Raw genomic sequence first — 25456 nt, 5'->3', positions numbered from 1 at the left:
CCCACCTGTCTATGTATTTATGATACATAATATATATATATATATATTTATATGTGTGTGTGTTTTTCTTACTACAAAATGATACATGTTCTAAGTTTTCTTTAACAAAAATTATGAACAAAAGATAAAACTGTCCATAATCACTGCCATATGCACATTTTTTTAACTAAAAAAAAGGAACAGTTTATTTTGTTTTGTGATTTTTTTTAAACATAATATGAACCTTTGCCATTAGATACTTTTTTGTGTGTGTAGCACTTGGGATCAATTCCAAGGCCTCATGTAAGCTAGGCAAGTTCTCGACCATGAACCAAATCCCCAGTGCTTTGAAAAATTTTATTTTGAGACCATCTGCCCAAGCTGACCTCAAACTTGCAATCTCCCGAGTAGCTGTGCCATTAGATACTTTTAAGTTTTCTTGCACTAAGCCTGAAGTACATAGCATAATCCCTATAAGTGATAATAGCTTATGATAGCAGTGATTTTTTTAGTGTTTAGTAACAGCCTTATTGAGATATAATTCACATGTCATAATGGTCAAAGTGTGCAATTCAGTGGTATTAAATATGTTCAGAATTGTGTAACTCTTGCCTCTATCTAATTTTAGAACATTTTCATCACCCTAAAAAAATACTGAACCCATAAGAAGTTGCCCTACCCAACCTCTAGCCCCTGAAAGCCATTGATCTATTTCTGTATTTATGAAATACTTATTCTGAACATGTCATATAAATGGAATCATAACAGTACATGGTCTTGGACTTTTGTGTCTGGCTTCTTTCAATTAACATAATGTTTTTAAGTTTCACTGTGTTGTAGCATGTATCAGTACCTCGTTGCCTTTTTAAAAAAAAATTTTTTAGTTGAAGATGGACACAATACCTTTATTTTATTTATTTTTATGTGATGCTGAAGATCGAACCCAGTGTCTCACATGTGCTAGGTGAGTGCTCTACCACTGAACCACAACCCCAGTCAGTACCTCATTACTTTTTATAACTGAATAATATTCCATTATATGAATATGGAAATCTGTTTAACCATTTATCAGTTGATGAACACTTGGCTTGTTTCGACAATTTGACTGTCATGAATAATACTACCATGAACATTCATATACAAGTTTGGTGTGAACATGTGCTTTCATTGCTCTCATGTGTACACATAAAAGTGAAATTGCTGGGTCATTCAGTAACATTTAATATTTTGAGAAATTGTAAAGCTATGTGGCTGTCCTATTATATAATCTCACAGGCAACGTATGAAAATCTGATCTTGCCACGTCCACAGCAATGTAATAGTAGGGATTTTCAACAGACAGGAATAGCTATCCCTATGTGGAACGAATCAGAATATAGTGGTAGGTGGTCTATAAGAAGATTTCGAGTGGATTCTGTTTGTGCACTCAACCCCCCCAACACATGCACACGCACACACACACACACACACACACACTCTTTAAAGCACAATGGTTAAGATCATGATTCAGAGACAGGTTCCCATTTCTTTGACTTTGGATGCATTATTTAACTCTATTGCAACAGTAAAATGGAGATGATTATAGTACTTATCTTGGGAGCTATTGCTAGATACTGTAAGCAAAGTCCTTTTTGCATACTGCTTGGTACATAATAGTCAACAAGTGTTGGCTATTATATCAATGGCTCAATAATTTTTCAATATATGAATAAAAATAATTTGCCCAACCAATTCCCTTGTTGGGTACTTATATTGTTTCTACTTTTTCATGATTATAAATAATGCACTGAGAACCATATGGCTGCAATTTTGCCCATATCCACAATTATTTTCTTAGAATAAGTTCTACAGTGTTATTTCTTTGTACTGTTTTTTAAAACTTCGAAAGACAAGTCCCAATATACTCTGTTTATACTTGAATTTTACTTTGAGCAATATAATCAGTACTAAAAAATACCCTTAGAGTATTGCTAAACTAGTTTTGAAAATCATCACTTGTACCTAATATATATAATGCAAATTAAAACTACATTGTACAGACAACCTAAATTTAACTCCAAAATTCATAAATGAGAAAGATACAATATATCCTCTCTGGCTTTCAGATCTGGTCCCTTAGAATTTTGTACCTTTTCTCGTATTGCACAAATATTTTAACCAGACAGGTAAAAGAGGCAGAGTTCTCAACAAAATCAGGCACAGTGGATGTTTTCGTTTTATCAGTTGAGCAAATCAAGGGCAAGAGTGAGGTGACAATGGAAACTGAATGGTCAAGAAGAGTGATTCTTTGAGTGGGCATAGCCTAACACTCCTTAGTTGTCAGGTTTAGGAGCCTTACAGAGCAATCCCAATACTAGCATGGCGATTTCATAACAGCATTAGATTTCCTCTGATGGATAGGGGAAAGTTTCATGATAAAGGTAGGATTTTAAAAATTACTTAAACCTGGAGGGGCAGCACATGCCTGTAATCCCAGCTACTTGGGAGGATGAGGCTGGAGGATTGCAAATTTGAGGCCAGCCTGGGCAGTATAAGGAAAGACCCTATCTCAAAATAAAAAAACAAAAAAGGGTTGGGAGGTAACTCAGTGGTAGAATGTCCCTGGGTTCAATTCTCAGTGAGAAGAAGAAAGAAGAAAGAAGAAGATGAAGAAGAGAAGAAGAAGAAGGAAGGGGGGGGGAGAAGGAGAAGAAGGTGGTTATCTAACACTGACAATAGCCAGGTGCGGTGGCATATGCCAATAATCCCAGCATCTTAATAGGCTGAGGCAGGAGGATTGTGAGTTTAAAGCCAGCTTCAGCAACTTAACGAGGCCCTAAGCAACTCAGCAAGGCCCTGTTTCTAGATAAAATATAGAAAAAGGTCTGGGGATGTGACTCCGTGTTTAAGCAGTTTTGGATTCAATCTCCAGTACCAAAAAAAAAAATTATGGCAGAAAACTTTGGTTGGATGATGGAAAGTTCCAGGACAGACTCATTGCGGTAGATTTAGAGAAATCTTTGCACAGATAACAGTAATGAGTGTAAAGATACACAGCAAGTCACATGTTTGTACTGGTGTGCTGGTAAATGTTGAAAAACTCTCAAGTTATAAAAAAAAAAACAACTTTGATTTATACAGCTTTTTTAAATCACTTGACATAAATATCCTACTATGGCAGATTTCAAAGTTTTGGGAGGGAGTACAGGGTCAGAAATGGGAATTGAACCCAGGGTCTCAGGCATACTAAGTAGGCAAGAGTTCTTCCACTGAGCTACATCCTTAGCTGTTTTTATTGTATTTTGAGACAGAGTCTAAGTTGCCCAGACTAGCCTCAGACTTGATTCTCCTACCTCGGACTCTTGAGTAACTGGGATTACAGATATTTGCCACCACACCAGGCTCAGATTTCAGATTTTAAACTACCAACACGATGTCATTCAAAGTGGAGCTAAAGAGGCTGGAGGTGTAGCTCAGTCTAGATCATTTGCCTAGCATGTTCAAGGGCCCAGACCCATTAAAATAAAAAACAGGGTCAGAAAAAGAAGTGCACAATATGCAAAATCAGCTGTCAATAACTGTTCCACACCAGCTTCAGCACACCACTGGGTATTTTCATGAGTTTCTGTACTTGAATAATAGAGGGGACATTTCAGTAATACACCACTGTGAGGACAAGAGGCTCTGTTTTCTTTTCCTGAGTTAAATACCATGTTAAAGGATTACTCATGTGATATTACATGTTGTAGCATGCACAAGAAAGAATTGCAAACTTGCTAGAAATTTAGAGGTCAGCCTCTGGGCAGCTGGCACATAAGCCACCTTGGAGAGAGAGAGAGTTGTGCATTTGGTGATTAGTGATCCTGGAGAGGAATTCCATATGACTCCTTGACAGAGAAACGTGGCTATCTCTGCCCACTCGTAAGGAGAAAGTCAGAAGGGAATAGCCCTCCTTCTTGGCCTTTGCGTGGAACTTCATGATGGATGCAGGGTTTCTGCATGATGGTAAATCTTCTCATGTCCAGTTTCCAGTTGCTCATTAAGACATTGATAGGTTGTAAAATTCAGGTTTCTGGGTCACTTTTGCTCACATGAATGTCTGACTTGCAATGTGTCTCTCTAGCTCTGTTCAGCTAGAGATCTCCATGAAGCACCACGATCAGCGTCAGACCTGGCACTGGGCCAACCCTGAACCAGGCACTTGTCTTAAATTGTCTCTGATGCCACCCAAAACCCTGTGAAGTAACTACCACTGTTCCCTTCCATTTTGTAAAGACAGAGGTTCAGAGATGTTAAATTACTTGCCAAAGGTCAAGAAATTCATAAATGCCTGAACTGGGACACAAACCAGGACTGTCTGACACCTAAAGCCTATATTAAGAATCTCTAGACTGGTTCAGGTCAAGGGCTTTAATAAAATTGTAGATATTTAATGTGCTAATTGGACAGGATGAGCTAAAAGGTTCCAGTGTAGGAAGCACTAGTCTAACTGGGGGAAGGCATTTGTGAGTGTTGGGGGAGGGGGCCCATGACAAGGGTGATAAAAAAAGAATGTGTCCACATGCTGTCATGCTGAATTGGGTAACAGAAGAAGGCTGTGTATTTGTAATTGGCTCTTTCTGTGTAAAGCACAAGACTGAATTAGGTCAGCCTTTCAGAGAGCCCTCTGCTGCCCTGCTGTAGCTTGTGGCCCCCTTTACATAAACTGTAAATTAGACACTAAGTTCAATGACAGCACAGACTGATTATACATCTCATGCTGAATCTCCAGTCCTATTCCAGTGTCTGACAAAGAAGGCACTTAAATTTTGTTGAATATTGATGGTGTTGATGATAAAAGTAAGAACTCAAAGTGTAGTACTAACATTATCTCATTTAATCTTCCCAATAACTTGATGAAATACATATTATTCTCCTTCCTAATTTATAGATAAGAAAATCATTTGCTTAACTAGAGCTTGTAACTCACTTGAGCATACAATAATAAATGGTAGGAAATCAGTTTTGCCTGATTATCAGAGCCTTGGCACTTAACATTATGCTATGGTCTGTTGACTTATAATATATTTGTTGTATTTCTAAGAAAGCTTGTGTTATTAACATTGGATGATAAAATTAAGTTCTGTGAAGGAGAGGAAGCTGTTTTGTATTATCTGTATCCCTCACTTAGAATAAACTTGGCATATATTAGGTGTTCAGTAAATTTTGGTGTGGGCATATATACATATAGCAATGAATAGGGCAATAATTTCAAAAAGAACTTAGAATAAGAGTAATAAGTTAGAACATTTCAAGCTCAAAACATTATTTTTTGCATGAACTTTAACAAGGTGAGAGATACAAATCTAAATATAACTAAACAGATTAAGTAATTAACTAAACAGATTAAGTAATTTACCCTTTCAATAAATAGTTATTTCTATTCAACAAATACAGTGAAGCATCTAGTTAGTGGAGATAATGGAGATAGAGTGGAAACGTTTGATAATAATCGGTAAACAGCCCAGTGCAGTTTGGGAGGCTGAGGCAGGAGGATCCTGAGCTCAAAGCCAGCCTCAGCAACTTAGTGAGGCTCTAAGCAACTCAGTAAGGCCCTGTTTCTAAATAAAATGCAAAAAAGGACTGGAGATGTGGTTCAGTGGTTGAGCGCTCCTGGGTTCAATCCTTCAAACCAAACCAAAACAAAACAAAACAAAAAAAGTAAACATATTATAAAATCAACTGGCTCATGAAAAGACAAAAAATAAATTGTGGAGCTAGAAAATACTGGAAGTAGGGATGGTGGTGTAGTTAGGGAAGGTCTCAGTGAAATAGGGACAGTTGAGAAACCAAAGAATGCCAAGAACATGAGAAATAGGCTGGGAGCTTTCGGAAAGAACTTGATATACTGGAGGAAGAGAAGGGAGCTCAGTAGGTCCTTTTAGTCCCTTCCCTCCACAGCACAGTACAGGGTTCTTTCATGATCTTACTTCCTTTGTCATGTCATGGTGTTAACAGCCAATGGAATTTTCCCCCTTGGTTTTGGTCGAAGGGCTAGTTCTTCATTTTTCACAGTGCAAAAGAACAGAAACCTTGAAACCAACTTAGTAAATGGAAGTCCATCTTGCCTTCTCAGAACTTGTGTCTTGTGTGTAGTTGAATAAAGGCAGGAGGAGTTTTGCAGGAAATGTGAGAGGGAAAATTTAGTAAACCCAGAGGTTCAATTTGTGGAAAGGACATTTCTCCCATTGGATACAGTGGAAAATTCCTCAAGCACAGCCTGGCCAATGAGCCTGATCCTACCTGATTCATCCCACAGCTCTGCTTCAGTCTAGCCCAGGTTCCAGAAGACAAGGGGAAGAATTTCCCAAATACTGTTCCAAAGCCTCCCGTTCCATCTTAAGCTCATTTCAACTCCATGCAAGACGTCTTCTCACCACCTTGATGCACTAAGAGATGAACTTAGCTCTTTGCCCTACCGCTACTTCCCCCACCATATGCCAATCTCCAGGAGAAGTTGGCCACTATAACTACAGGTGATTGAATCCTGCAGCCTTACTGATGCACACAGTACATCAAAGGGAAGAACCAGCCTGAACAACTGACAATGAAGTGGATGGAATCAAACTGCATTTGTCTTCATCTATTACTTAAATTTCACGTGTATGGATTTTGATCACATAGTCAAACAAGTGTGTAGGAATTAACCATCAAATGAAAATAAAATAGAGTCCACTGGAAGTTGAACTTTCCCCAAAAAAATTATATCAAGAGATATTTCTTCTCTCTTTTTCTGGGTGTAAGGAGTCACTTTCTGAATATGGGAACAATGTCATTTTCCACCTGCCAGAAGCATCTATTCTTCTTGGAAATCTAATGACAATTCCCAACCTCAGTTAAAGACTTGTTTTCCCATTTTTTTTGAACTTCAAATACTTTCTAAATTGTGTTAGCCGAAGCATTGTATGTATATAATTAACTCACAGGTCCCTCTGGGCTCATCTAGCTAAACTTGTAGAGCTTAACTGAGCAAGACATTTGCTGATGCCTCTCCCTACAGTGACACCCATTGAAAGGAATACCTTCTACAAGGGGAAACTAGGGGAAATTTCTTTTCCAAATTGGCTTTTTAGTGATTTGGGTTGCTTCATTAAATGATTTTGGTTGTTTCATAACAATAATGATCTCATTTTCTTTCAAATGCAGAATTTGCAATTTGGAGAAAGGTGAATGGGGGAGGGAATTCTGTATTTCTGTATTATCCTCCTAGTTGAGGTAGGAAGAGGGGCCTCTTTTCCCGGTTAATTGGATCCTTTAATTCCCTCAGAGTAGCAGTGGTTCTTGTGAGCACGGGGCTCCTCATGTTTTAATGTACCTTCCATGTTGAGAGCAAATGGAGTTTCTGCACAAGCAAAACTGAACGGAGGGGCTGGGGCAGTTTGTTCGAAACAAAGTACAAAGGGCTAAGGAGAGTGGACGTCTTCAAATTGTTGATTAGATTCACAGTTCCCTCTGCCTGTGTAGACACTGACGCTTTTCTGAATCCCAGCGTTCTACAGTTAGATGTTTTGACCCTTTTTGGAATGGAAGAGTCCAACGTGACTGCCATTGTGAAGTTCTTGTTCTGGGTCTTTCTTCTATTCCTAGCACAGAGCGGTTAAGCCAGACTATGAGCAGCTCTCCTTCCCACCTTGTCCACTCTTTCTGAGGCTTCGAGCTCCAGGCCTCTCCCTTTAACTTCAGCAAGGGACCGTATCATATAGGGGTGAGCGAAAGGGACCTCGGTGGACTTATAGTCTATCCAAAGGAACCTACTTCTACTTGGTGTCCTGAATGAAGTGCAGGTGTCTTGAGAAAGGCAGTGAGCTTAGGACTCTGAGTGTTAGTGTAGACGCGGCCCTTGGCTGCGAGGCACGAGAGGGAGAGGTTGGAAGAGCGCGTCTATGCTTTTCGCGTGAACCTGAAAGCTAACTGCTTGCTGCCCAGGTGCCGGTTCGCGGCTGCGTGCGCCCCACTGCAGCAGAGAGCAGCCGCAGCCTCTGCCTGGGGCACAACTGCTGCTGGGGAAGAGTCCTGGGGCTGCTGACGCGGTTGGGAGGAGCCTCGCCTTTAATGCACCAGCCGCCTCCAGCCTCCTGCAGCAGGAGCAGCAGCAGCAGCAGCAGCTGCGAGTGCGCGCGTGTGGGTGTGAGGGTGAGTGCGCTGGCGCCGGCCGCAGCGCCCTGCCCAGCTCCCCGCCGGCTTCACTAGCCCCCTCCTGCCGGAGCCGCCCTCCCGCGGGACCAACACCCTCATCCCGGCCAGGCAAGCCTGAATCCTGCCCCTGCCATCTCGCCACTGCAGCTTGGGTCCGGAAAGGCACCATTTTGTCGCGGCTGCCCGCTCTCCCAGGGGAGGAGGGACCTTTTTTGCATTTTGGAGCGACTGCCAACGAGGGGAACCTGTTGGGCATCTCCCCTGCCCCGCTTGTGAGCGCCTCCGGGGCGGGCGGGCGGGACCAGACCCCTCGGGGCACGGCGCATCTTGGCACCCGGAGGCAGCGGAGGTAGGCGCAGCATCCTCGCTGGGAATTGGAGCTGAAGTGAGCACACCGCGCGGGAGGAGCCGCCGCAGCCTCGGAGAGCCCGAGTGGAGGAGGTGACAGCTCCATTGCCGGGTTTTTATTTTTTTTCTCTCCGCCTCCCCGTCTCCTCCTCAGGCTCGGACCATGGTGCAGTCCCACTGGCTCCCCTGCCCCCCTCTCCTGTGAGACTGGCTGCGGGGAGGGATCATGGATACTTGTCTGCCGGCTTCTGGTTCCCACGCAAGTAAGCCTGCTGTCAATGGAGGAGGACATTGATACCCGCAAAATCAACAACAGTTTCCTGCGCGACCACAGCTATGCGACCGAAGGTAACGCCAGCCCGTCCGCATTCCGCCGCTGGGGCCGGGTGCAAGTTGCGGATCACTGTGCTTAGTGGGCAGCTAGACGCGTAGTGGCGGAGACTCCCCGGCCCCGGGGGCTGGGGCAGGGGCTCGGGCTCAGATGGCAGGGTAACCGCCAGGGCGCCGCACATCCATCCGGGCTCTGCGAGGCGAGCCCTGCGTTCAGCAGCAGGTGGACCCGGCGCCCCTGGGAGTTAAAATGGCCCTTGGGGATTAGGCTTTTTTCAGGGCGCGGCTCCCATCCGGAAAGATGACCTCAGGAAGGCAGATGACCTCTGCTCTAAGATTCTTACAGGAGGTCTGGGAGAGAGAGAAGAAGGGAGGGACCCGGTAGGACCTTGGTCCACCTCTCCCTGAGCAAAATGATGTTGTGCGTCTCAGTGGCTGCGGGGAGGGCATGGTTTCATTTCCTGCTCATTCATCTCTCCGACTGGCCGGGTTTTACCTGGTCAGACAATCAAAACCCCAAAAGGCCCTTTGCAAAAGGGCGAGCCCGTTTCCCCTTGGAAGTGCATTAGCAAGAAATAAAAAGGTGGCTGGGGAAATAGTGTTCCAGTGGCGAGCAAACGAGGCTGACACGTGGGGCGACCAATGCGATCGGTGTGGCCTTTAAAAATCACCATTATGAATTCTGCAGCAGTAGTTTCTGCTGAATCAACAGCCAGCAGAAAGCAAGAGGGTTCAGCAAGCTGAGCTTTGCCAAGAGGTGAAATTGTCGTCTCTCTCTCTCTCTCTCTCTCTCTCTCTCAACCAGCTTGTTCTGACATTAGCCCCAGCGCTGTGCAAGCAGGCAGGGAAAGTCAGCAGGTGGATCTTATTCCGCCTTTTGTGTGTGAATAGAGAGTGGAGACATTTTATTTGAATGACAAAACTTTTGCATTTTTGCTTCATTTTCTACCTGTAGGCCTTTATCCTTAGCCACTAATATAAAGTGTTGTATTGTCATATTAGCAATATCCTTGTGAGAAAAAATGTGTGAAAGTGCTTTGGGAAAATGTTGCAAGGTATGTTAATTTAAGATCATTCTTATTATTCTTGAATGCTACAATTTCTGTAATATTTAATCAAGTCAAACAACTACTAGTGAAATGTGTGTGGGGGGGGTAAAAGAGTTCAAACTCTGAAGAAAAAAAAAAAAAGACACACACAATCTGGGGGCATCTTCCGTAAACATCCCTGAAAGTTTTGATAGGAAAAATGCCCAGTGCTATTGAAAATATGTTTTTCTATTCATTGCCCAGTATTTCCACAGTGCTTCATAAAGTAGAGTTTAAACTCTGGCCTCCAAGAGCTTAGAGATGCCATTTAAGATGTACATTCCATCCCTTCCCCATAATGAGCAATATATTCACTGATTCTCTTTCATGATGACAACATGATTGTAAGATGTTCTTCCTCAGTCTTCATGCTTTGTACCAAGTCAGTGATGGGTACTATATCACAACTCAGTATATAAGCATGACATCCAAGAAAGAAGTAGGCCTTGGGTTTATAGGCTTTGGGGGGAAACATTTCTTTGACTATGAAGAAAGAAGGCTGCCTTTGTGTTTTTATCTATATTACATTATGCAGGCAAAGGAAACTTACCAAGCTGAGAAGATGGCCAAATTGGAGGTATATGTATAGAAGTGTCAATTGTAGGATGAAGAAATCAGTTAAAAACGGCATTTCTTATTGCTTTTGGGTCCCTGGATTCTTCCTTTATTCCTATTTTATGGAATTTTTGTAAATTATGATTCTGGATGAAATATGTGGGCTCATGTAGTCAAAAATGAGGCATGAGTTTATAGCAAAGAGCTCTTAAATTTTTTTCTGATATGTGTGAGAATCAACCTCTCAGATCTCTACTTCTCTCTCTCTCTCTCTCTCTCTCTCTCTCTCTCTCTCTCTTTTTACTCAATCTCAGTAAAGGTAGGGGAAGGGGTAAAATGGAAGTTAGACTCTGTAAATACCAGAAGTTGGACCCAGCAAGAAGTTCTTCTATTCTTGACCTATTCATTTCAGGGAACATTCTTAGAGTTGGCTGGCCATGGAGAACAAGTCCGCCTTCCACTGAGGAAGTAGAAGCATACCTTGAGAGAGCACCAGATTCAAGTATTCTCTGTTAAAATTCTCCTCCCCAAAAGTTCTCTTTCCCCATATTAACTTAAACCTGCTTACAGAGGAATTAGCCTCGAGGGCTTTTTATAGACCCTACTTTTCTGTTCCTTTTTATATTTGCATTTTCCTCCTACCTGCTCAGATGTATCAGGCTTCCCCCGCCCCTCTCTAAAATCTCTTTCACATTTATCGGTGAATTTTTCTCCCCTTTGCTCAGATCATTCCACACTGCAGTATTCTATTTAAAGCTGAAAGGGTTTTGCTGTGTAGTTAGTGTGAAGGACTCTAAGCTCAATTTGCATTGTAAGTGGTAGCTGCAGGCAAGTTCATCCAGCTAAGAGCAATGCAAATGCTAAAGGACACTTTTTACCCAAGTTTCTCTTATAACTCAGTGCATGATGTGTATTTGCTAAAGACATTAATACATTTCCTGTGACTTTTTTGTTATCCTGAGCCTTAAAGTTATTGCCCCTCACCCACCTTTTCCTATCTTTCTTCCATTGTTAAAGTTAACATCTTTGGGCATCTTCTGTGTTCCAGAACACTTTGCTGAGCTCTTTATGTGTAGCTTTTCAACATATCCAACTCAATTAAGTGGTTCTCATTTTCCAACAAAGAAAACAAATTCAACTGAGGCCTGGAGACATTAATTTGCCAAGGTTACACAGTCAATGGAAAAGCTAATACTCCAACTCAGGACAGTGTCTGAGCCCAGGTGTTTTTATTAGGAAATTCTGCACTGCCTCATTTTCCTTTAACTATAGCTCTTGATCACAATGGCTTCTTCTTTGTGTGTAAGCTGGGTTTCCATCTGGGGAAGGATTGTTTGCAGTGTATGTATGGGTTTATAGATGAGTAAGGGCATCAGGTGGAGTTGGAGTGACCATAAAAATAAAGTCAGCATGATGGTTTGATTGACCTTTGCAGATCTGGAATTCAGGGTTTCCTCAAGGGTTCATCTCTCAAATCTCTGTTCTATCTGTGGATTTCTTACTCTCAAGAAGGCAGGTATATATATGGTTCTGAAACTCAGAATAAAGATAATGGACATGAATGAAATAAATGGAAGTGCTTTGCACAAGGAATGGGGGTTTCAGTTAGGCTTCTGTTGGAGCCAACTAGAACCCTCTCTCCATTACAGTAGTTTTTGGGTTTCTGGATTAATCTTCTGCTTTCAACTGAAGACACAGAATATTCTCATAAATGGAATGTTTTAAAATAACTGTTTTGTTCATAGTTTTCTTTGGCTGTAAAATAGGAATAACAATAGGACCCTATGGCATAGGAAAAATGATTTGATACAAAGAAAGTACTAAGGACAGTGCCTATACAAAACCAGCCTTCAATAAATGTTCTCAGTATGCTACAATAGCTGTTATTATGTAAGCTGTACCTACATAGCAAGCGTACTCTCTTTCCTTAGTTGTATGTTCATTTGAGGTGATCTTGCGGGGGAAGGGCATTGGAGGTAGAGGACAAATCACTAGAACCCACCATAGTCTTTTCTTGGCTCATCTGCCAGCCATGGATCTTGTCATTTAGTAATTTTATTAATGTACTTGCTGGTTGTATTCTGGCCACAAGGAGGTTCCATCTTCTGTCAGAGACCTTAAAAACAAAAATAAAGCAAACAAAGCAAACAACAAACAAACAAAAAACTGTCCTGTTTGCACATATGAAAGGAAAACAAGTTCACTAGTTCATGTCATTCCTCCCTATTACTGATTCATTTTGCCTTTAATTCCTTCAATAAGTATTAGTTGAGTTTCTGTGGAGGTGATACAGCAGGTCCCAATGCAGACACGGTCCTTGTCTTCATGGAGCTTTTCATCTGGCAGAGGAGGCAGACATTAAACAAGCAATTTTTCCAGTAAATATGTAGTTACTAGTTGTGATAAGTGATATTAAGGGAAGACACCAGGTGCCTTGAAGTCGTATGTGGGGTTCTAATTTAGATTGGAAGTTCAGGGACAACTTCTCATAGACAGTCTAAACTGAGACCTGAAAGATGAGTTCTGAATTAACAAGAGCTGAAGGTATTTTAGGTAGAAGGGACAAAAGATGCACAAGCCCAGGGACAGAATCGTCTGACAGATTCAAGGGCCGGAAAGCTGACAGTGGCTGGAGTGTACAGAGGAAGGGGGAGAGGAGTGAAAGTGAGACTGGAGTCTGCAGTTTGACTTGGAACACACCAAAAGCAAGGACCACTCATGGTAGGATAGCATGGTGGATAAATGGATAGAAATATGATAAAGCAGTTATAAAATATTAATAGCAAAATCCAGATGGGCCTATGGATTATCCCTGTAAATCTTTTATCCACTTTGATGTCTGTTTAAATTTTTTCATAATAAAATACTGGGAAAAAAAGATACTGGAGAGGTATTCAGGGACCAGCTTATGTTGAGCCTTGTTGACCATAAGGAGTTTGGACTTTATCCAAAGATGGATCAAAAGCCATTAAAAGATTTCAATTGGGGGGAGGGGGTTCAGGGGGAATATGATCAGGTTTGTTTTTTCAAAAGCTGAGTGTGGTTGCCCTGTAGGGTGGGGTCAGAGGACTGAGTATGAAATGAATAGAGATAAAAACTGGGAGATATAGTAGGAGGCCAGGGCTTGATCCTGGAATCATGGCAGCAATAGAGATGAAGAGAATCCAATGGATTTGAGATACATTATAGAGAAAGACTGTAACAGGCTCACTTGATGGTGTCAGATTGGATGTAGATGGAGAAGATGGTGTTGAGGACTAGTCCCAGCATTTTACCATTAAAATGGATGCATGAAGTGAATAGTTAGGGAATTAGGAAACAGACTTTGGAAATTGATTAGTTTGAGGGACTTGTGCAATATTTAGTTTCACACTGAGAATTTTGAGTAAGCAAGCACTTGGATATCTGGGCCTGAAGCTCAGATGAATGACCTGGACAGGATATATAGATTTGGAATTAGACATCACTAACATAGTAAAGGTATTTAAAACCATGTGAATAGAAGAGATGCCTAGAAGAACATTCCAGGGCAGAATTTCAGACAGAATGAGAAATTATAAGGAAACTGATCCTTGGGTCCATATAAAGAAATTGTAACAAAAAAAACTTCACAATGGAATAGGAGTCTTGGTAACTAATAATAACCAAATATGAAAATATTATTCAAATAATATTTGAATATTATGACCATTTCCCAGCAGTGTGGTAAAATGATGAGCCTAGTCTGAAGTGAGTTGAGTTTAGAGGGTCTCCAAACTTGAGATCTGAGTGACTTATGAAATGCTATAGCTTTTTACAAGAATTAAAGTGAAAATAAAGGTCCCTGCCCCCTCCCCCATCCTACATAAGTACAAGAAAAGGGGAAGCTGGATGGATATATATGGGAAGGTACAGGAAAATGGCATTTAAAATGAAGATGCTGGGAAGGCATTAGAAAAATAAAAGAAAGTGTTGTCACATGATGGAGAGCTGACTCTAGTTCCCCAAGTTGCTTTGGTATTTGTATGCAAATGCCAGATCAGAATGGTTTTTTTCAATGCATATGGATGAGTGTTTTGAGCTCTCAGAAAAACCTGAAATGGAAGGTGGGAAGAAGCTGCCTTATACTATTGTAAATGACCTTTCTGGGGAAGGGAAGTGTTCTGCTACTCAACATAATAACCAGAGTGCATTGAAAATCACTAGCAAGTATTCATTATTAGCATCCAGGTCCCTAGGGGCAATCCTGAGCCCTTTATGAACGCTGGTCAGAAACGTACCAATGAACCTGGGGTGAATAATATTAGGCCAGTCCTGTCAAAATATTGGTAATGCTCAATGAAAAGTGCGCAGCTGTAGACTGACATTCCTAGACTCTGGCATTTGCATTTAAGAAGAAACCAAGGGTCCAATTTCGACACTTAGCTGAGGGAAGAGAGCGAGGACATCGAGAGTACTATGTGTACTCCAGGCATCTTCCCAAGGGTTGCCCCTGTGTGTGGTCATTTAATCTCCTTCCACAACTCTGAGAAAGTGATTATATTAGCCCCATTTTTCAGAATAAGAAACTCCGAGGTCTAGAGAACCAAAGAAACTTGTATATCAAGCATCCTTTTATTGCAAACATGCTTATTTGTATGGACCAGAATGGAACCAAGACAGCCTGGGCTCTAGCACTACTCTCTGCCAACCATGCTGCCTCTTGTCAGGGCGTGTGTGTGTGTGTGTGTGTGTGTGTGTGTGTGTGCGTGCTTGTGGGGATTGTTGTGGCATTGAACTCAGGAACATTCTGCCCCTGAGCTATATCCTCAATTTTTTTTTTTTTTTAACAATGTTTTAAACAATTTTGAGACAGGATCTCGCTAAGTTACCCAGGCCGGCGTCAAACTTGCATCCTCCTGCCTCAGCCTCTTGAGTAACTGGAATTACAGTCATAAGCCACAGCACCTGGCTTCTTGTCAGAACTTTGGAGGACAAATGCAGGTTGAGTTTCACCCTCCACAGACACCCCCTGGTGCCCACTCTGTGCTGCTATATCCACTGGAACCATCTTTCCCGAGTACCCCAGTGGCCAACTCTGGATTTCCCCATCATTCTGGGAGGGAGCGGAATTCCTTCACCCAGCCAGAATCCTTAGCTAACTTGCTCCTTCAGTAGTTTGGTTCTGTTACACTAAGAACAGAAGAGAATACATATGGAACTGAGCAGTCTAAATGTGAGCACTGACTGAAATTTTTAAATAGCCTTTTTGATGTCCCTCACTCCATCCTAAAGCATTAACGATGTAGTTCCCTGGCTGAACTGAGTTGGCCACCTATGTGCCCATTCTCCAGAGCTGATGGCATCTCCTTTCACTGCCTGTATCACGGCAAAAGGAGTGTTTTTGATGGCCAGTGTCCTTTTGTACACGTAGGTGGAGGTATCTGAGACCTCCCTTTGGCCAAAGCTGCTCTCCAGTCTCTCAGCCCCCACTGACAGGAGTTTGTGTTCATCCAACCTGCCATCTTTGCCACTGAATTTCCTTCTTTTGCTTTCCAGGAGAACTCTAGATTCTAGCAGAAAATCAGCTCTGCCATAACCATCCCATTGAAAGCATTGTTTCTACAAGGTTTTGTTACAAATAATCCAGAAATCCTGCAATGCTTATGCTCCAAGTTCACTAGAGAGCAAGTTAGGAGTGATGATGACAGAAAATGCAGTGAGAAATGTGGGAAACTAACTCATATTCATTGGTTTCTTTAGAGAGAAGGTCATCATGGGTAATGGGAAGAGTAAGGCAGATTCTCAGTTCTGTGCTTTAGATGAGAAGGACTTGATTGCTACAGCAAATGTAGAGAGATGAAGACTGATCTGTGGATACGGGACAAAAGAATGTGTGGGCTTCAAGGACCCATATGGGTCCCCACAGGTTTTAACCTGGGAAAGCTGGGGTCTGCTAGATGCAGTGTGTCTCTCAGGAGGCAGGTGTAAATGAATGCACACTTCCTATTTTATTTGCAGGTTTTTTTTTGTCCCACTCATATGTCTTAAAGATCTTGACATGTCAGAAATCCTGTGTCTGTCTGTGCTTTTTAATGACTATACAGTGCTCCATGGTATGACTGTATCCATCATTGATTTAGCAGTCCCCCTGTGAATAGATAGAAAATTATTTCCAGATTTTATATTACATAAGATGCTGCAGTGATTGTGTGTGTGTGTGTGTGTGTGTGTGTGTGTGTTTTCAAATGTTCTCCTTTCTGAGATTCTGGTTCCCATTTCTTAGTAGAATGGCAAGAAGAAATCTCTGGTCCTCTACTTACTCTCTGTATAACCCTGAATCAGGCACTTAACCTCAAGAACTTGAATTTCCCCAGTGTGGAAAATGAGAACACCAGTCATACCTGTTTATATGTGCACAGTAACTGTGTCTTCTAAAGCCATTATAGGTGTGAGTGTTAGTAAGTGAGAATAAGCAGTGGGCAGTTGGGGGAGGGCTTTCTGTGTTCCAGGGACAGGCTTTCACCCTTAAACTGCTTTTTTTTTTTTTTTCTCATTGATCCTTACAGTTCGATAGGTTGATACGGTTCTTATCCCCCTTTAAATGAAACATTGAAGCAGCATAAGATTATTACACAACAGTAAGGGAAACAGATCACATCCGGGTCTGATTCTAAACTCCCTATTTTTAAACACTGCCATAAACCATCTCAATTTAGTATGTGAGCACACCTGCTTAAAACAAAAGCCATGATGTTGACACAGAGAAAAGGCTCTTCATTTTTCTAAAGAAATACTCTTTTGAATCAATACCAATACGAAGCGTTCAATTTTTATCAAGAATTTGAAAATGAACTGAGAAAAAATTAAAGGCAATGCAGTATCGTAAGCAGTGATGTGAAATGTACGTCAGAAGCCCTGGGTAGGATTCCCAGTCCTGCCACCATAATTAGTCACTTTTACTCTCTGGGCTTCAGTTTCCTAATCTACTAATAATGAGGTTGAAGGTGGGGGAGGGGGAGTATGCTCTCTGTAGACTTTTCTGGCTCTAAGTATCTGTGATGCTTTATGTCTGTCTCTGGTATGTTCTGCTGTCATGCTCTGGGTGGAACTGGGAGAACACAGGCATAGGCTCTCAGTGGCCCCAGAATTCCAAGTCTGGCTGTACTTCCTTGAAGGGTCAGATCTTCCTTCTGGCAAGAAGGCTCTGGTGCAGCCAAGAGGAGGAGCCAGAAAGGGAACTGTTTCCTTGCCAAAAGCTGCTGCAGATGGAGGAGCCAGTCTGTCTGGGCAGCCCATGACTTTGAGAGGAGCCATTTGGCAAAGTTGTTGGCAGGAGCTGCCTTGCAGCATGAATGCTGGAGACAGTCCTGGGCTGGAGTGAATCAGGGATGCAGCAAAGGTGGCTGGTGGAACAAATAACCATCTGGTGAGCAGGGTGCTGCTCATCTTGCTGCACTGACAGGGAAGAGCAAGTGCCAATTGGTGAGGCTAAGCTCTCAGTGACATGATGTGACAGGCGCAATAGACTTTCTCCTCTGCTGTTGTATACTCCATGGGCCAGGGACTATAAATCCCATGTGAACCTGGCTCTTTGAGAAATCAGGAAGGCCCCAGTATCCTCCAGTGTTACAAAGTAAGGGAGAGAATTCATCAGTTCAAAACAAAATGTATTGCCAAGTGCTGTGCGGGATGTGCTGCGAGTGTGCTGAAGTGTAAGACTGTTCTTCTCAGATATCTTCCCATCTATTTGAGCAGATGACACTCTGTCCTTCTCGAGATGTAGTTAACCACCTAAGCCGGCTGTGATCAGAGCCTGCCTGGATCTAGAACCACGACTGGCAATACTATCTCTGTGTCCTTGGACGGGTCATGCCATTTTGCTGAGTGTTTTCAAATCTACAAAAATATGGCAGGAGATGAGGCAACATGTTGTTGCTTATATGAGAGAAATAAATAAATACGAAAGGATCTATACCCCATGCATTTGGGACTAATAATTGACAGTGAATTCCAAAAGGTAAGGTGAGAAGTCATCAATAATGATAGGCCTGTTTTAAACAGTATTAATTTGATGAATGGTGTAATGAAGAATCGAGACCTTTAAGTTTGGATTGATGATTGGAGGCTACATTTTTTCTTGTACAAACCACACCCAGAATGACAAAGACCATGCCCAGTTTTAGTTAATTTGAGTTTGAATGAGAACACAGACACCTCATAAGCAATCTTACTACAGATTTTTATAATTGTTCTCCAAATTTATAACTGCTATACTTAACAATTCTTTATTATTGTTTGAAGCATCCAACTTACTTTTCATATGAAAACACCATTCTCTTTCTTTTCACACCTTTCATCACTTTCTATGATACTTAATTAAATAACACATATAACCAGTATCGAGGGATTTGGGAACAAATAACCAAATCTCAGTAAACTTGCAACTCAACCTGAAGAAGCTGAAGTGCCTATGCACCAGAGATTGGCCTCCTAGATTAGCCTCATTTATAGACTCTGCTGTTGGCCCATTTTGTAGGGGGAAGGCAACGCACATTTTCATCCAGTGAGTCAGCTACTCTGAGGATTGTTAAAAGAGTTCCTGTTGTAATTATGAGCAAGAAGAGATACTATATTCTAAGTGCTTACCATGTAGCAGGAATTTGGATAACTACTCTGTATGTCCTGTATGTGATTTAGTATGCACTATGTATAGATGTACTATTTATTGAGTCCCACATATGCTGAGTATATGATATGTGTGTGCATATATATGTACACAAATATATGTGTATATGTATATGTGTATATATGTGTACATATATATGTGTGTGTGTATATATGTATATGTATGTATGTGTGTGTATGTGTATATATATATACATATATACATTCTCCTCACAGTAGCCCTCAGAAGTATGTATAGTTGAAGCTGAATTAGGTGAGACTTCAAGGTCTAATTCACCATTGTTTATCTAACTCCTAGTATAGTGCCTGGCAAGTAGCACTCATTATACATTTATTGAGGAAATGAAGAAAGGAAAAAATTTATTTTTACTTTATTCATGATGAAACTGAGTCTTAGAAAATTTGTATAATCTGCCCAATATTGATCAGCAGACCCAAAATGTGAATGCAGGTATCAACAAAGAAATATATATTCTGGGACTCAGAGTATAGCTCAGTGGTAGAGCACTTGCCTGGTATATATGAGGCCCTGAGTCCAATTTGCAACACCACACACACACACACACACACACACACACACACATGTACAAAGGTATGTGTTTAGGTGCAAACAGGTATATTGCAGTAAGTTTTATTGCATGAAACTCTTGGACATATAGTTAGGATTCCATATTACCCAGAGAATAACCTAATAGGATGAAAATCTATCTCCATTTCATATAAGCATATGGACATTCAAAACAGAGGTCAGTAAACTTTTCCTGAAAAGGGTCAGATGGTAAATATGTTAGCCTTTCTCTGTCAGTCTATTCAACTTTTCCATTGTAGAATATAGGCATGGTTGTGTTCTAGTAAAACACTAGCTACAAAATCAGATGTTGATCTGTAGACCATACTCTGATAGCTCCCATTCTAAAAAAAAAAAAAAAATGTATTAGGAACCTGATAAAAGTTCAAAAGATGTTCATCTTCCAAGTGAGTGACTGCAGTTAGTGCTAGAGGGAAGTTTAACTGACCAGGTGGAGTTAAGTTTAGTAGGGGAAGGGGCCTTGGGAGATGCTGACAAGTGGAGAAGAGTAGCAAAGGCCTTGTTATTGGGGGATGGAGACTTGTGATGTTAGAAGGCAAAAGAAAGCAAGTTAGTTGAGCAGATGAACTGGAGGTTGAAGAGAGAGTGTTTGCTGGCTCATGGAATCCCCATCATAGCCATAGTTCATTCTAAGTAGAGTTCCTCCAGTTGTTCACTCAGCACCCATTTAAAAAATTTTGTATTATATATTAGGCACTGTGCTTAAATAATGTAGGTATACAATTAAAAATCAGATAAAGAACCTGCTTCCATGGAGTGTGTGTTCTATTGAGAAAATACACACTAAATAAACATAAGTATGACTCTAAACATAAATCTTGCTAAGTACTATGTAGTGGAAAAAAAAAGATTCTACAGGCAAGCAAAGTACATGCTCACCAATAAAAATTTGGACTGTAGAGAAATATTTAAGAAAGACAATCAAATTTACCTCTAACTCCAGACATAATCATCATAAGCATTTTCTATCTAATTCTTTCCAGGCTCTGTGCATGTGTGTGTGTGTGTGTGTGTGTGTGTGAGAGAGAGAGAGAGAGAGAGATGAGTGAATGCTGGAATTATGTATAAAATGTTATCATGTTTAATTTGAGCCCTAAACATAACACTATGAGCATTTTTCTATAACATCCCATAGTTGATGCATATTTTTACCATCCACTGAATGCTGGAAGTTTATATTATTCCCAGTTTTTGCTGTTATGATTGTGTGAGAAATAATGGCATGACTATAAATCGTGTGTTTGGTAATTTTTAGAATAAGTTTCTAAAAGCATAATTGCTGGGTTAAATGATATGAACAGTTAAGTTTCTAGACGGTGTTGAAAATTGCCTTCCACACTAGTCATTCCAGGCTTGGGGGTATAGCTCAATGGTAGAGTGCTTGCCTACCATGTGCAAGGCCTAGGTTCAATCCCCAGAACCACATACCTAAAAAAGGCTTTAAAACAGTTATGCCCAGGAATACTTTTGCAATTGCTATGGTCTTTCCCCACCATTGTTTTATTCATATTTTGCCTCCAACTTACATTGGCACTGATTTTTAGGGTGTAAAAGTTATTCCAGAAAAGTTGAATGAGCTGAATATTGGAAAAAATTTCATATAGATGTAACCATTGCCTTTTAATTTGATTCCATTGGCCTTGCTCCTCTCAGAGCTCCGGGTTCTTTGGCCCTTCCTGAGAGAAGAAGCAGGTACAATCCTCAGCTTCTGCCATTAAGTACTTAGGTGAGCTGTTAGTTCCCTGGGATTTAGTTGCCCACCTCTGTTAAATAAAATTACTTTCATGGTTCCAGGGCATCATTTGTAGATAAGTATATGGAACCTGGTGACCCAGAAATGTTAATTTTCTTAAAACTGATAAGTAGGTAACTTCAAAGAATGATTGACCCAGTAAGACAAGCAGTATGTTTGTTTAATGAGCAAACCTCTCATGGGCTACACATTTTACATTTCTGAAATCTGTGCTAACTTTTTTACTTTGAGAGCGGGGGTGGTTAATACTATGTCTAGTTGAATGTAATTTGAACCCAGACAAAGCTGAGAAAATAACTCTACCTATAATTGTTTTGATACTTTCAAACATCTTCAGTTTTCTCCTCAAACCCAGCACTATGATTTAAGTGAAAAGTACAAATCTTATAAATTACCACCAGGGTTATATTTTTAGTGAAAGATTTTTAGTCCATTTGAAAGTATGTTTGCGGTCTACACTTCAGCAGTCTTTGGGGATTATAGTTGGGGGTCAATGTGAAGTTCCAATTCATTTGACTTGAGTTTTTGGGGGTATTTTACCTTTCAAAAGTGTCTTGAGGTCTTGAAGTAACAATACTAAATTATTTGAGACCCTCTCTCCCCACCCCCACCCCACCCCACCCCCTGCTTCTGGCACTCTGGGGATTGAATCCAAGACCTTGCATATGTTAGGCAATTGCTCTACCACTGAACTATATCCCCAACCTACCCCTTCCTCCTGTTTTATTTTGAAACAGGGTCTCACTAAGTTGCCCAGGCTTGCCTCGAACTTGAGATCCTCCTGCCTCAGCCTCCTGAGTAACTGGGAATTACAGGCATGCACCACCACACCCAGACGAGAATTTTTTTTTACTTAAAATTTTTACCTTTTTTTAAAAAATAATACACAGTATATGTATTACTACATGCTCAGTACAAAAAATATAAGGATGGATAGATGGATGGACAGCTGAGTGGATAAACACTTGTGATTAGTAGTGACCCAGTTGCTGCTTCAGAGGATTAAAAGTGTTAAAGCTACTTCTAGAAACACTAAGTTTCAATGGAAAATCTGAGCATATAATTATAAAAATTCACCTGTCATCCCCCTTTTCTTCTGTCTTAGAGACAAGTGGGATGGTGTGAGCAAGTATTGATTAGAAGAGCACAGATATGTGGGGACAGGCTTCTGAAACTCATCGGTGGCACTAATTTAAAAAGCCAAGATATAATGTGGTTGTGGGGAGACTAAACCCAGAACTCTGAGCTAATGGAAGAGATCAGGGCAGTTCACTGCTTCCAGCTGTTACAATGACTGATTCTAATCCCTTCTTCTGTCCCCTTGTGGAGTCAGAGATCAGAACCTTGCCGAGGTCTCACCAGGACCTGAACTCTGTGCTGTGGTGAAGAATGCAAAAGCAATCTGATTATCATACTGTGCTTCTGCTGCCAGCGGGCTTACTCAGTCCCAAAGCTTCCTCAGCACAATTTGAGATGGAAATTTTCCGATCAGAATTTTTCCTATAAGTCTTAGAAATTTGGACTTGAGCCTGTTATGCAAGCCAGATCTTTTCTTTTTCCAGTTACTTGACAAGCAGGTCGTCTTTGAGTCACTCATATGGTTGGCCCTGATCTAGACATTGTCACATGCTGAAAAGGAAAAAAAAGTTTATTACTTCCATTTGCCCCTTTAAGAAGATTGGTCTGCTCACAATTTTCTCCTGTGCTTTTGAGGCTCACTGTTTCCTGCCTGGCCCCCCATCTTCTGAGGGTCTCATAGCTCATCTTCAGCCACTCTCAGCCATTCCCACTTCTGTGCCTCCATGTGTGTTCTTTCTCCTTCTCTGGTACCTACAAACTCTGTCTCCATTCTGCTTTTTCTTTTTTCAAGAATTTTTTTGTTGTTGTTGTTTTTGTTTTCTGAATTTCTCAAGTTTTTATTAAATCATCACAATTCCATGAGGTACAGGTATTGTCGCCATTTCACAGTGTAGAAACTAAGGCCTGAGTTCAATCAGCCAGGATGAGACAGATCCTGCACATTGTCTCCCTGACAAGACAGACACTTCCAGAAGGCAGTGACCACATCTTTGCTTCATTATTTTGCCCTGTGCTACAGTCTTAGCATGTAGGTGCTTAGTGCATGATTTTTGAACTTGATTTCAATTTGAGAGTGAATTGATGACTTCTCTCTAGTTAGGGCTGCAGCCTACAAATTCTTTACTTGGAAATGTACATTTGGGTAGATAGATCTCTGTAAGCATGTTGAAGCTAGGTTCTCTACCCTCCACTGAAGTCAAAAGATACAGGGGAGATGTCAAAAAAGGTGTCTATGTGATATATATTTTTTTTAATCACTTAGAATCTCTACTGGCTAATTCAGAGCATAACCTATTATTTATTCTTTCATCCATTCATCTGTTTATGTGCTTGTTCTTTCAGTCTATTCTTTAATCACTCAACAAGTATTTATTAAGCAACTGAAACTTCATTCATGTTGTAGGGGTTGGTACGGGGAGGAAACACATAAGCAAAAAAAGGACTATATTTTAAAAGATAATTAAGGGAAGCCATATCCATGATTAAAAGTGTATATATAGTGTAATTGCTTTTATATGAAATTCTGTATGGGTACATAAAGAATTCTATGAAATAGATGGCTACTAAAATATTAATGATGGTTATATCAGGTTGATAAAATTTTAAGTAATTTCTACTATTTATCTTTATTTCCTCCAGTGTATGACAGTTATGAATAAGAACATACATTGTTTACATAATAACAATAAAGCTGTCACTGTATTGAAAACAATTCATGGAGGATCTACTATTGCAGAGGACTAGTCTCTGGATATCAATGTAGTAAATATTCACCTTAGTTCTTCTTTTTTTACTTTGAAGACACATTTCTAATCCTTCAAATGAAAATGAGTTTGAACCCTGGAAGAGTAGTGGTAAGGATGCTAGGGACTGTCAAATTCTGTAGCAAGAATCCTTTTCAATGTCTTTTACCCATAAGGTGGGTGAAAGTGTTTTGGCAGTGAGCTTGGTCTTAGGTTCAGAACCCCTTTGGTCCTTGTCTCTTGGCTGAAAGAAGGGTAAGATGATATCTCAGCCAACCTTTTCATATGGGACCTGGGCAAGGGTCTGGATGAGTCAGTGAAAATCAATTGTAATGATGGAAAACCCATTTAAGAAAAAATGTCCTAGAGCCAGCAGGTCAGAGCCAGCTCCTCTGCACAGGAAAGATCTCACAGTCTGTGTTTATTGACACAGAAGGTGGTTTTAATTACCCTGAAGGAATTTCTGGCATGTTCTGCCAAAGTCAGTCTTAAAATGTTTGATCAATGGATTAGTGACAACCAGACCTACTGGAGAGGTCTGTGCATGGGTGTAACTATTTGAGAGCAGCATATTGCAGTATGGTTGTTAGTGACAGAGCATGGACACATTTTTCAGAGAAGCAGAAAAATGCCACCGTGCACTCATGCAATAATCTTGACCGTGGGAAGTATGTTGTGTTTTATGTCTGAAAAGCCTTGATTTTCTTCCTTGATTTCATGATCCAAGCAACTTGCATGGTTTCAGTGCCCTGAAAAGTAATCTTGGTAGGATGACCTTGAGCCAGAGTCAGAACAATTGATCAGCACTTTTCTAGCTCCACTACTAGTGGCTTGAAAGAATGAATATGCTTTTCTAAGTATAGGCCCAAGGAAAATGAATAGTTAGATTACCATAACCTTTGCTTCAGTTATACCTGTTCTTGGTGACCTACAAAATATTTTAAGAGAAGAACCAGAACAAGAAAAGTAGGATGATACTGCATCACAAACCATTATGATCCATCACAAGTTGAGGGTTAACCAAAGTCCAAGGTAAATGTAGTCATAAAAAGAATTGCTTTCCTGGATTTTCATGTCTTTGCTTTTGAATGGCTTGGTTGAATCCTTCTAACAGGTATAAAATCAGTTAAGATAGTATTCAATGTTGTCTTTATCCACCTCTCCAAGGTGAACTCCAGATAGAATTCTTTTT

At 40.8% G+C, this 25456-nt stretch overlaps 1 protein-coding gene across 7 annotated transcripts in view; it reads left to right on the top strand.

Annotated features, from left to right (window-relative positions):
* Positions 1-25456, top strand: part of Ppp2r2b (protein phosphatase 2 regulatory subunit Bbeta) — a 433386-nt gene that overhangs the window by 171369 nt on the left and 236561 nt on the right. For 2 of the 7 annotated variants that reach the window (XM_047555458.1, XM_047555457.1), the window contains one exon: positions 8636-8829. The exons of 2 other annotated variants lie outside the window; for them this stretch is intronic. In XM_047555458.1, coding sequence (XP_047411414.1) covers positions 8636-8829 — 194 coding nt within the window. Of the gene's footprint in view, positions 1-8089; positions 8830-25456 lie in introns of those variants that run through there. 3 more of the 7 variants (XM_047555461.1, XM_047555462.1, XM_047555463.1) reach the window with 3 other exon arrangements.

Source organism: Sciurus carolinensis, chromosome 6, assembly GCF_902686445.1.
Source record: "Sciurus carolinensis chromosome 6, mSciCar1.2, whole genome shotgun sequence".
NCBI lineage: Eukaryota > Metazoa > Chordata > Mammalia > Rodentia > Sciuridae > Sciurus > Sciurus carolinensis.
The sequence above is the reverse complement of the archived record's forward strand: the minus strand, read 5'-3'. Positions and strand labels throughout refer to the sequence as shown.